We start from the raw sequence: 14,224 nt of genomic DNA on the forward strand, positions 1-14,224 counted from the left end.
ATTGCATATAATACAACACAATTGCATTATCCAATACACACTATTGAATATATGCAAATACGACACTAATAATTGTATGCAAAACACATAATCGCATATATGTAATACAACACTAATGCACATATACACTATATCGATTTTTTTTTAATTTTTGTATATAATATAACACTATTGCAAATAAACAATACAAACTATTGCAAATAAACAATACAAACAACTATATATATGCTATTCAACACTATTTCAAATATCAAAATGCACACTATTGCACATATGCATTATAAAAAAAGTCGGTGTATTGCATATATGCATTACTCGTTATTTTTTTTTATTTTTTTTGTGGTGAAGAATAACAACATATAAGAAGGATAAAAGAAAAAAAATTTTAAAAATATTTTTTTTAATTAAATTAAAAATATTTCATTATTAGTTCTCTAGTTCTATCCATAAAATGGAGTTCTCTCATGATCCTCTCCCTGTATATATATATATATATATATATATATATATATATATATATATATATATATATATATATATATATATGCATGTGTGTGTGTTGCAAAGAAGAAACATGAGTCGGGTTAATTAAGTGAAGTCGTAAACTATAACTCACTTAGCGTAGCTGACTTTCAATATGCACGCAGGTTAATGATTAAAGATTGTGATGGAGCTTCGAGTGCGCACAGGGCTATCTACATTGTGTTAGCATCCAAAGTGTTTGTTTGAAAAGAAGTTTTATATAAGCGTTGTTTATTCAGCAAAAGTTTTAATAAATTTTAATAAGCGTTGACTTTCAATAAACGTTGTTAGCATCCAAAGTGTTTGTTTGAAAAGTGTTTGTATTGCGTGATGGCCATCACGCGTGTGATGTGATGAAAATCAATGAAGAGAGTCGTTGGGGATTTACCTATCACACAAAAACAAATTCCATCACACACCACCACACCACACCACACCACCACCCCTACCAAATTCCATCAAAATGTTATGAATTTGGGGTTGGTGATATGGCACAATTTGATTGGATGGGGTGTGTGATGAGAAATTGCATCACATCCACCACCCCTCCCCTTAAACTGTATTCATGTGTGATTCCAAGTTTGAGGCCTTTGATATATAATGCATAATTTTAAGTTTTTTCGAATGTAATAATTTCAAACACACTCCTAGAACGCTAGAATTTGGTATATGAACCCCAAAATCCAATTTATATATCTTTGGTGAAGTAAATAAACAAACATGTGAATTTACAATTTCACGTGGTTGTTAAATATATTCTGAAGTATTTAAATGAAAAACAATAAACAAGTCTCTAAAAGTCGAAATAGGTAATCTGTAGTTAAATAATTAATTATTAATTTTATCTGGTGATTTTATCTTGTCAGATGTACGTGTAATTTTATATTTAAAATTCGTACACTTTAGTGATCCATAAGGTGCGTTGAATTTTATTTATTTTTTTCTAAAAAAGGGGTTCGTATTCTAGAAGTAATGAATATAATTTAAATATATTTAACAGAAGATTAATAAATTACTAGATTAATAAATTAGAAAAAAAATTACTTATTTTACATCGAAACTGAAGACACACGGACAACAAATTACATCAATATTCGTTTCCAAATTGCAATACCCGATTTTTAAAACATACTTACTTTTAAATTAAAAATTCATTAATTCCTCTCAACTATATTCCTTTTTCAAAAAATAAAAAATTCAATTGAGAATCAATATGTGCAGAGCAGCTAATCGTGTATTGATTATTAAAGTTATTCACAAAACTCCTATTCAATAAGACATTACTGGGCAATGATGTGAGTTTTATATTTGTAGAAAAAGGGCCTTCAAATATTGTGAATTTTACAAAACTCCTATTCAATAAGACATTACTGGGCAATGATGTGAGTTTTATATTTGTAGAAAAAGGGCCTTCAAATATTGTGAATTTTGATTAAAAATACACTTTTAGTTATAACTTTATACTATTCTTAAATGAGTTGTTTATTTATTTCATATTTTATCGTAATTTTTATCTTTATCTCTATGTCTAAAATTTAATATGTTCCACATTCTATTGCATTCTCTATCCTCATCTCTGTCTTTGAAATTTGATTTGCTCATAGTGAAGCTAAGAAAGTCTTGGGAGGATATTAGGTCTGATTAAGAGATCAGTGATACAATTCGTAAGGAAGATACGGCCGATATCCAATTATCTAAACTCAGTGACTGATTCACACTTTGGTTGAAAGTGAGGTGTTTTCAATAGTTCCCAAGTGAATTATTTGAGTATTAGTATTAGTGGATTGAGCAATGAGGACAAGCTTAGATGGGTTCGTAACATTTAAAGAATGCTTAAACCAAACCCATAAACTAGGATTGGGAAATGAGGACAAGCTTAGACGATTGCTCAATAATAGTTATCATGTGCATTGAAGTTATTTTCTCATGCTCATCTTGTTCTTGAATCACTACATTGTTTAGATTTCGCATAATCAGCGTGCTTGTTTGACATCATATTATCTAGATTCTAGTTTTGGAACTTATAATTGGTATCAGAACCTTTCTGAACCATTCAAGGCTCGCGTTTGATATCAACGATTCAAGTTTTTGTTTTGGTTGCGATGTTCGTTGGTATTTCTGCAGGTCTTGGTGCATTTGTCTGAATCTTCTAGACTTGATGATAAAGTTTAGTTGTTCAGGAGCTTAATGAAAATTAGGAGTTTTACTTAGAGAAAAATGAGTTGCAAATGAAGATACCATAATCTTCATTTTGAGTTTATGCCGTTCTCATGTAGAAATCATCCACTTGATAACAAGTCTAATCATTAGTTTAAATATTGATCTTCAGTAGCACCTTGTTGTATAAAGAATTCGTATGTATCCATTCAAGAATGTCTAAAGAGCGAGATTCTCTGTAGATTAGTTGTGATAGTTGTTGAGTAGTGCGTTTGTTTAAAATTATGTTCTTGAATTGCATAGAAGTTTGAATGTGTTTTTATGTTATCAATCTTAATTTTGGGTGAATTTGATCATGCGTATATCCAAATGAGCGTATAGTTGAGATTGAGGCTAAAATTTCGCCAGTGCCATGTGTCACCATATATTGGTCCGACATATTCTTCTTGGTACATGCCAAGCTGAAAATTTTCACGTAGTAGACCCATTTTTCGTGAGATTTGTCCAAGTATCGACGACCTATGATTGGTTAATCAGCCTAAAGTTTACAAAAATAAATTTTCTTGGGTCAATGTTCTTTGGGTAACAATGTCTATTTATATGGATTTTTTATATATTTTGAGAGCATCTATTTTTTTAATACTCCTAGTAACCTTGGGAAATCTTGGACGTGGTACTATTTGACTAAGTTACCATAGGTCGATAATAGTTGATTCCAAAAGAATCTTCGGTTGGAATTGTGAAAGGAAGATGAGAAATTCAACAAAGAAACATGGGACCCATAGCGGCGCATTCCTCGTACATCACCACCTTTGACCCTGTAATCTAGTATGAATTTTGCGAACAAACCTCACATTTTCATGATACTTAAAACATATTTTAATTAAATGCTTATATTTAAATTGAATATTACGACTTAAAATATCATAATTTATTTAATGTCTCTCTAAACAGATTAGGTAATGTTCATGACCAGATAATCAGTGTCCTATGATAAAAATATATCCAAATACTATAGGCTAAACGTTTTCTTTTGGTTATTAAATCAATGAAATTATACAAATCTAACTAGTCTATTAAACCAATAGACTTTAAGTCAACTTGGCAATTGGCATATTCCTACAGGTTGTTTTCTAAACTTTCCATCTATATCTACCACTTCTATAATTTTCATTTGAATAAAATAAATCAAAATTAAATTAAAATAATCTACAATCAATTCTCTTTAATGATTAATAGTTATAATTATTAATTATGAATTTCTATTATTTATATTATATCTATTATTATATATTTATTTTTCATTATAACACAACTTAATCTAAAAACCCTAATCAGTTATCTCCTCTTTCACGCCTCCATCCTCTTCCACCGATCTCAACCTTCAATTCATTTATCCAGAAAATTCACCGTCCACCATCGATGAAACTTTTCACCAGCCGGACGTTTAATCTACAATATATCGACCTACTCATGATTGTGTTCACAATCCATCAACTTTACCACCGGTCACTTAAATCGTCAGGTTTTATTTTTTGTATTTTGATTCAATTGAACTATATTAAGTTATTTTTCTACATAAATAATTTAATGTTGTAAGTTGAAATTATGGTGTAGATTTAGAGATATCAATTTTAACTATTTTGTATTTATAATATAATTTAAAAAAGTTACATTCAAGTATTTCAAATTTTGAAAATCCCCTAATTAAGATCTCCTAATTTTCGTCCATAATTTATGCTAATTTAAAATCCCTAATTTTATGTTTTTAATTAATTACATTTATGCCTTCCTTCTTTATTCAACTCTTCAAAAATTACTACTTGTGTATAAATACTATGTCTTTGACACAAGAATTCTTACACTATCACACCATATTTAGCAAAAAAGAATTTGTTTGTTTGTAAGGTTTATATTTTTTTGTCGTACTTATATAATTCATTATGTTTTTTTAATTTTTTTGGTTAAAAGTGTTATTGTTCCGAATAGGTCGTTGATTGCTATATTGATGTTCCATTTACGCAGACGAATATAAGTTTGGCTAGACGGGAATTTGGGTATAAACTGACGACGGATTTGGCGACCGGGTTGAAGAAGTTTGTTAAGTGGTATCTTTGGTATTATCGTCATGATCAAGGGAAAACTAAATCTGTACATTCATAGTTTTGATTTGTGTTTTAGTTTTAGGATATATTTTTTTTAATTTTATGAAAGAAGTAAAAGATCTCATGAGGATGATTCTTTGCTTGAAATGAGGATGACTCAAAACAATATTTTCATTCTGTTTTTCGAATTTACATTTGTAAGTTGTGAACACAAGTTCTCCTTGATTAATATTATACATTTAATTTTATTGTGTTTTTATATATTTTTATATGGATGATCAACATAATTTAGGTTGTCTTTATATGTCAAATCTACACATTCATAGTTTTGATTTGTTTTTTTTTTTAATTTTAAGAATTTCTTGGATGAGAAAAGAAAGAAAAGATCTCATAAGCATAATTCTTTGCTTAAAATCAGGATGAAAAATATTCACATCTTTTCTAATTTACATTTTTAGATTTATACACATTTAATATGCTATTATAGAAACCGATTATTACTCATCTATACTTAGTTTACAAAAATTTATTATTATATCTTAGTCTGAAAATGTACAATTTAAAAAATATATATTTATCTTAGTCTAAAAATCCCATTATTACAATTATGTAGTTTGATTTTTCTTACTTGTTAAAAAAATTGAATTTGAATAACTTAAATAGCTTAAATTCAAACTAAATCCATTTTAATGGAATATTTGTAACGAAAAACATTACAATGTTTTTTTTTTTGCATTAATATTATTTACTTTACATATATTGTTCATAACATTATTATTATTCAATATTAATATAGATTTTTTTGCGATATTATTCGTTTAAGTTTTTATTCAATATTAATATAGACTGTTTTCTCAAATTTTAATATGTTGACCAAGTCCCTATAATTTCTATAAATATAGATTACAGTTTTCCAAAATATACATAATGATATTTTTAAAAACTTTCTATAATACACATCACCCACATTTAATACCGTTAAATGTGAATCAATAATATTTATCAAAATATGCATCCAAATTAATGACACTTTAAATTTTAAAATAAAGGTGTATTATTTTTGTAAAACTATATAATGATATAAATTTTAATATATAATAAACAAGTTAATTATTTATTATCTATTAACTTAAAATTAATCCATAATTAATCATTTACTTAAATTTAATTTTATGTAAGAAATTTTTTAAATAAATGACTTCTAACATTTCCATAATTCACAAATTAGATTCCTTTGTTAATATTAGGTAATATTGTTTCAAAAATAACTCACACGATTTTTAAACTATATGAAATTACATCAATTTGGGAATGCTATGTTTTGAAAGGAATACTTACTCCTCCTGGTCGACAACGATTTTGAAAGAACAACGTGTTTTAATATTAATAAGTTTGCTAATGATATATTGTTTCTGGAGTGTTTGGAACAGAGGTTTAAGAACGAAGTGGTATTAGTAATATTATAAATGTTATCATATTATTTGTTTTATAGATTAAAATGCTTGCTTATTTTTTGTTACTTGAATGGTTGAAATGTCCGAATTAAACCAGATTAGCAATGGTGATATTCAATCCTAAGATACCGTCAATGCAATATTGGAAATTTTTAATTTGTATGTTTAATATATGTGATATGGGACTGTTACTTTTGTATTTTTAACTTCTTTTTTATTATGAAGGAGATGATATCCTTTGGTAAGAATAGTGCTACTCATATGAAAATTTTTGACGCAAATTTTGTTAACAAATCTAAAGAGGAACATCGAGGATGTTTATGACAGTGTTGACGGTGCAGTTTCAAAATTAGTTACTAAGTCTAAGACAAAAGATGTTATAGGTGATGTTGAGATAATCTTATGAATCATTTTATATGTTATTATTATAACATATATGTTTATTTAAACTTTTGTAATTGTTTATAACATATGAATCGATTTTGTTTATAACATATTAATTATATTAGAGTTGTACTTTTAATTTCAAATGATGCAATTACTGTTTAACTAATATTCATGACGTAATACCTTATAATTCTAATTTGTAGCAGCCAAGCAAGTCCAACACTCCAACAGATTCACAATACAAAGTTGATCATTCATTTCAAATTTCATATTGTTTGAAGGAGATGAAGGTTGTGGGTTATAGTTTACTTTTAATTGGTAGTTTGGTACCATATTGTTCTTTTGTATTATTAGATTATAAATATGTTTTGGTATATCGTTAGTTCAAATACTAGCTAGATTATTATGGAATTGGAACTATGATCCTGGTTTCAAAAAATTAAGTATATTTTTTACAAGTTCTTATGTTATTATTTTATATTTTCAACCATGTGTAACACGGGCTCTAATATAGATAACAATAATAACGATTATATCAACAATAATCGTTCCCTTAAATATACTAAACTTTCATTTGTTAGTTTTATATCAATAATAATCGTATTATAAAAATTGTCGTTATATTAAATAAAATTACATAAATTATGTTACACTTTTAAACCGAATGGTATTAATTAATTCTTTATTTAAATTTCTATTTTCATCACTACTAAATTAGCATGTACGGAATATGACGAAAAATTTAATCTTCTGAGTAGATACAATTGTCTAAATGAGTAACAAAAATATAGCTACAAAGAAAACAGGTTAAATAGATACACATTGAAAAAAACATAAAAGCTAAAGACCACAATCTATTAAAACAATATTATATTATTATTATATTTATTTAATAATTACTTAACGTAATTTTTCCACAATAGAGTTATAAAAAACTAGATGCGAAAACTTTGGCTAATTTCCTGAATAATATATATTAGGAATCAACTACACTTGAATAAAAATTAATATGTTATTGAATATTGATTAAGACTTTATTTTAAAAATCATTTAATTATAGTATTATGAAAGACTAAATTTAGGTTTTTGATTGTCATATTGTTACCTACAACACTTTTTAAAGTGAATATACCATTGCTTTTATAACTTGCAAGATTCATAAATTATGCATTTAAAGAGTCAAAAATGTATATTATCTACTAGGTTATTGACCTGTGGTTGCCACGGGTGGAAATATATAAATCATGTAACATCCACCGGTAATATGAAAGTGGAAAACATAATTTCATACATACATGTGGAGACGAGAAGATGATATAAAATTGTTAATAATGTCGGTAACAAAATAAAAACTTTATTAAACATAACTTTCAAACGAAAATAACATGCATTTTACAATCATTAGATAGATTAAAAATGAGAATTTATAAATTACAAAATAGTTTCTTATAAATAACATTTGTAGTTTTATTTGTAATTTTTCCTTCCTTGTCTAATATAAGTATTTTAACACGGTCTCTACTCTTCACTCGTGATAAAGCAACATATAGTTGACCATATGTTTTAGTTTTAACAAAATTAAATTTCTATTTTTATCACCACCAAATTAGTATGTACGAAATATGGCGAAAAATTTAATCTCCCGAGTAGATGCAATTTGTCTAAATGGGTAAAACAATACATCTACAGAGCACAATCTATTAAAACAATATTAGATTATTATTATTATTATTAGTGTTATTATTATTATATGTATTCAATAACTATTTAACATAATTTATCCGCAAAGGAGTTATAAAAAAATGTATGAGAAAGCTTTGCCTAATTTCCTAAACGATATATATTAGGAATAAACTATATGTCCACTATACTTGAATGAAAATTAATATGTGAATATTGATTAAGTCTTTATTTTGAAGACAATTAATTATAGTATTATGAAAAACTAAATTTAGATTTTATATTGTATAACAGTTTGTTTTGTAACATAAATTTAAAATATACTTATAAAAAGAAATGTCTTAGATATTGTTCATCTTTTAACATTGATGTGCAACAAATATTTAAATTGATGTGTAAATAAACACGGGTACTATCATAGAGTAATAAACATTACGTTTATTGATGTATAACAAATGTCTTAGATAAAGTTCATATATTGAATCAACATTGAGATAGAAGTTTTGTTGAATCAAAATTGTAAGATTGTTTTGTTGATTTAGAGACTAATTTGTTTGTTTGCTTATTATTGTACTCATGATATAAGTTATAAAATATTTTAATTTTTCATTTATCATTGTTAGTCTTTGTATATTTTTGTATTTGATTCAAATAAGTTATAAAGTCTTATAATTCATATAAAATTATCACATATTTATAAATACAACATTTTCATTTCATTATTTATAAATACAACAATGCTATTATAGATATACCATGTGATCTTTTGATTGGTGATTCATCCGATCCTTTTTCTAATCTGATTGATTTTGTATATCAAACATTATTAGAAAATTTTAATGATATTTCATATTTTCAAGAAAGGGCCATACTTGCACCTTTAAATGAGGTTGTCCAAAATATTAATGACAAGTTTTTTTGTCTTTGTTTCCCAGAGAAGAAGTTAAATATTTCAGTTCTGATAGTATAGACAAGTCTGATAGTGTTGGTCCTGGTTTCAATCCAGCATTACACTCACCGGATTTTCTAAATGGTTTAAAGATGTCTGGTATGCCTAATCATAGATTGGTTCTAAAAGTTGGTGGGCCAATAATGTTACTAAGGAATATTGATAAGAAGAACGGTTTATGCAACGGAACCAGATTACAAGTAATTAACTTGGGGAGGCGTTTTATCGAAGTAAAGGTTATTTCAGGTACTAACATTGAGTTTTGCACTTATATAACTCGTAGTGGTCTAACTCCTTCAGATAAGAAATTGTCATTCATATTGAAACGAAGGCAGTTTCCTGTTGCGGATTGTTTTGCAATGCATTAATAAAAGTCAAGGCCAATCACTAGCAAGAGTTGGCATATACCTGTGAGAACCGGTGTCTACACATGGTCAACTATATGTGGCTTTATCACCAGTGAAGAGTAGAGACAGTGTTAAAATGCTTATATTAGACAAGGAAAGTAAAATTACAAATAAAACTACAAATGTGGTTTATAAGGAACTATTTACTAATTTACAATTGTAAAATGGATGTTACTTTAGTTGAATGTTATGCTTTACATGATTATATATCATTTGATGCTGAAAACGTGTGGACGTTCAATGATTTATATTTTTCCACCTGTGGCACCCACGGGTCAATAACCTAGTATCTCATAAAAGTAGAGTCCTCAATATTCAAATAAAAGAATTGATCTGTAGATGGACGTGTCAAGATGGGGCACAATATATTCTTTTCTGAAGGGCGATGGTTTATGAAGAAACACAAATTCAACCCTCAGGTTTAACAAGTTAGTCCAAGGGTAATGGTCAAGTATTTCCCACGATTGGTTATAATCCTTCTTGGCGCAGATGAGTATTTCCTGTGAAACAGAACAACGTGAGCTCGTTACGAGGAAGGGGGAGGGGATTCTCTCGTAACCACCCTCCGGCGTGAGAATCAGTACTTGGTAGTATGGTGGAAATATATTGAAAGAGAGTTAGAATATTGGATTGTGGATCCTTTACCGTTTTGGATATATTTAAGTGTTTATATCCGGAGGAGAGAGAATACAGCCAACTGTCTTGTCAGGCTTTCCACCAATTATATTCTCCTTTCGTGCGGTCATGGAGGTTGGTGGACATCATGGTCTTTTGATATTGACGTGATGTACTATTTTGTACCATCTTTTATGTGTTGTTTCACCCCTATTGGTTGGGTGATATTCCCGACGCATATTCTTCATTTTTGTCCCATGCTTGTAAAGATCTTAGCGCTACCATTCCCAAGGTATCAGGGAATGTTTATTATATTAGGCTATGTTCATAGCGCCATGCAGTCCACCTGGCGCATGGTTTATCCACTTAGTGGGTCTTATATTAAATTTGGGGTGGGTTTAGTACCCTACCCCTACAATTCCCCTAGTCCGTAGTTGCCCTTTTTGAAGAAAGAGGGGCTATGGACTTTATCATGGGCTTTTGACAGCCTTTGCGTAGTCTAGCTGTTTGTTTCATGCGGGGTGGTGTTAACAACATTGTTATGGCAAGAGCCTTTCTTTGCGAGTGATTATTGAAAACCATCGCCTGGCGCAGCTTATTTTTGCGTTTGGTTATTGAAAACCATCGCATGGCGCAACCTATTTTAGCGTTTGGTTGTTGAAAACCATCGCATGGAGCAGCCTATTTTTGCGTTTGGTTATTGAAAACCATCATTTGGCGCTGCTTGTTTGGCAGGTGGTGGTTGAAAGACATCGTTTGGCGCAACCTTTTTGGCCTGTGGTTATTGAAAACCATCCTTCGGCGCATCCTATTTTTGTATTTGGTTATTGAAAACCGTCGCATGACACAGCCTATTTTTGCGTTTGGTTATTGAAAACCGTCGCATGGCGCGACCTAGTTGTAACACCCTGGCTTTAAGCGGAATACGCCCAGGTGTAACGTATAGATCACTCATAGCTCGTAACACTATTTAAAGCGGCAATAATTATATCATTAAATTTCATAACGTAACAAGTACACAATTATTCATAATTATAAATAAAAATAAAAGAAACACTTCATCAAAACAATAACAAGTTCTTTATTCAATTATCCTAAGGTATACTAATGATCTTCATCCTTAGCATGCCATCGATTCAACTTGTAGCACGTTGAAAATAATATATTTGTCAACAATTAAGTTGGTGAGTTTTCATAAGTTTTTGAGTACACATATATATAAAAACCACGATTCAACATTCGTAATGTAATAAATATCCAAGCGTAAAGTAAATGAAATCAATTAATGTCGTCATCCCGTTCCTTTAGCCGAGGCCGTAGTAATAGGGGAAATGAGAACCACCTTACGAACAATCGAAGTCATAACGTTAGACGGCGCGGGTACGTCCCTTCGGACCCTCCCACTATGTGTATGTGTATGCGTTTGCATAACTTCCACCATAATAATAGTAAACACGTTGCAAGCAAGTTCACGTATAATCATAAACAATATTCAAGAATAATATTAACATGTACGCTAATTGTGAATCGGTTTATAAATAAGCACATAACTAACAAGGTAAAACTTGTGACATGCTACACCCCAAAAAATATTAAAAGCGTTAAAACGGGGTTATGAAGAACTCACTTGGAATAGGGAAAGCGGGTAACGAGGAGATGGTAACGGTTTAAAGCAACTACGTGGTTTCACGAGAAGTCCAGATAATTTGTCCTAGTTATAAGGTATAAACAACATAAATATCTAAAGCGAAAAGAACGAACTAAATATGAATATAAAACAAAATAGGTTAATAATAGATTTGGGGATTGTTAGTTTGTTACGTATATTCGAAACGGGTTTTCAAAAGTGTAATTAGAACTTTTATTAGTTTAGTTATTCTTATAAATCGTGTTGGAATATTAAACGAAAACTATATTTTTAACCACTTAATATATATATACATATATATATTCCGAATTATATCCATATATATATATACGAGAACGTCTAATAAACTCTATTTTAAAGGTTTAATGGGGTTCGGTTTAGTTAAACGAGTGTAAACGATATTAGTTTTAATATAATAAAGTCTTTAATAATTAAAAAAAAGTTAAAACAATTAATAAATAAAAACAATTAACAAAAACCGGACCTGGGGGAATCGAACCCGCGCCCCAGGCCGGTTCCTGGCTTAACGAAATGCCACTGACCATCCAGACCAGTGTATAACATGCTTAGAACACAGAAAGAAATATATTTATCTATCAGATTCGTTATCCCCAAATCCACCATGAACCCTAATTTGTTTAATCCGTTTAATTCGTTTGAGTTAATAAAAATTGACTTAGGGTTCTTGTTAAACACGAAATTCCGATTCAAATGCATGTAACAATTACCTGATTTGAACAAGAATTGATGGAGGACGAGAGATTAGGGTTTCGGCCAGATGACGAGTTCAAACGAGATCAGAAACGGCTTCTTTGATGCAATTGGCTTAGGGTTTTGTTTCGTGATGGAGAGATGATGGTGTGGAGCATTTTAATTGAGTTTTGGACTCGTATTTATAGGCTAACGAGGTTGATTTCAGTCTGCGCCCATAATTAACGAAAATGATTCGTATTGATGCGATTAGCTGTCAATGACGCGTTCTTTCCATACATATGATTGACGTGAAGGGTTAAGGATCAACGAATTAAACCAAATTCCGGATTTTATGGGTCAAATGAAATCAAAACAGGAAATGGGGGGGGGGGGGGCTGTCGGTGGTGACGAGGATGGAGGAGGGAAGAAGATATTTTGAATAATATTTGCAAACAAGTCCCTTGGGTATTGCTTGGTGATCAAAAGTTGCTAAAATACACATATTATAAACATTAAAAGAGTAGGATACGGGCCACGCATAAGTACAATAAATATAAATCCGAAAATCATATCTAATAATTCAACGCTTTTATTAAATAGAAAGATCCGATTACAAACGGGTCATAAAACGAGTACAAATACTAAAACGATTTTGAAGAATGTCACAGCATTCCCAACTTTTAAGAAATTCCGTCCCGAAATTAGGAATGAACATCCGTAGCAAAAATATGCGGATACTTAGACTTCATTTGGTCTTCACGTTCCCAAGTGACTTCCGCACCGCGCTTAGATTCCCAACGAACCTTGACCAAAGGGATCCGGCTACGCTTGGTTTCCTTATCCATTCCATCTATTATTTCCACCGGCTTCTCAACAAAGTGCATTGTCTTATCGATGCGTACCTCGTCGAGAGGGATATGAAGGGTCTCGTCAGCTAGAACCTTTCGAAGGTTCGAAACATGAAACACAGGATGGATGCCTTGAAGCTCTTGAGGGAGCTCGAGGCGATAAGCAACATCTCCGATTCGTTCAAGGATTTTGAATGGACCAACAAAACGGGGGGACTAGTTTACCCTTCATACCGAAACGGACTACTCCTTTCCAAGGTGAAACCTTAAGGAGGACAAGGTCGCCGAATTCGAATTCCAAGGGTCGTCTTCGCTTATCAGCGTAAGACTTTTGGCGACTTCTAGCAGTAAAGAGATTATTACGAATTGATGCAATTTTGTCGGTGGTATCTTGTACCATTTCGGGTCCAGTGAGCTGAGTCTCACCGATCTCGTTCCAACAAATAGGAGAACGGCATTTACGGCCATAGAGCGCTTCGAATGGAGCCATTTTGATGCTCGAATGATAACTATTATTGTATGAAAACTCAACCAATGGAAGATGAGTATCCCAATTACCACCAAAATCGAGCACACAAGTTCTTAGCATGTCCTCAAGGGTTTGAATGGTTCTTTGAGACTGACCATCCGTTTGAGGATGATAAGCGGTGCTAAGATCTAGACGGGTTCCCAAAGCGGTTTGAAGTGAACTCCAAAAATGAGACACGAAACGACCATCACGGTCATATATAATACTCAAGGGTATGCCATGGCGACAAA

General features: G+C 30.5%; 1 protein-coding gene across 1 annotated transcript; it reads right to left on the reverse strand.

The window, feature by feature from the left end:
* Positions 1 to 13,318: 13,318 nt before the first annotated feature.
* Positions 13,319 to 13,955, reverse strand: LOC143608142 (uncharacterized). The gene is made up of 2 exons (XM_077083313.1): positions 13,691 to 13,955; positions 13,319 to 13,635 (listed from the first exon to the last, which is right to left on the reverse strand). The coding sequence occupies exons 1-2, from the start codon at positions 13,953 to 13,955 to the stop codon at positions 13,319 to 13,321; spliced, it is 582 nt and encodes a 193-aa protein (XP_076939428.1).
* Positions 13,956 to 14,224: the final 269 nt, after the last annotated feature.

This window comes from Bidens hawaiensis, unplaced genomic scaffold (assembly GCF_021521415.1).
Source record: "Bidens hawaiensis isolate Kalapana, Puna unplaced genomic scaffold, B.hawaiensis_p1.1 tig00100659_1, whole genome shotgun sequence".
NCBI lineage: Eukaryota > Viridiplantae > Streptophyta > Magnoliopsida > Asterales > Asteraceae > Bidens > Bidens hawaiensis.

What these genes read in the sequence shown, in the direction of transcription:
- LOC143608142 (XM_077083313.1), bottom strand. Translation starts at nt 13,955, where the DNA reads ATGGCTCCATTCGAAGCGCTCTATGGCCGTAAATGCCGTTCTCCTATT. An exon ending in AGTCCGTTTCGGTATGAAGG is followed by an intron (nt 13,636 to 13,690) that starts GTAAACTAGTCC and finishes AACGAATCGGAG; the next exon opens with ATGTTGCTTATCGCCTCGAG.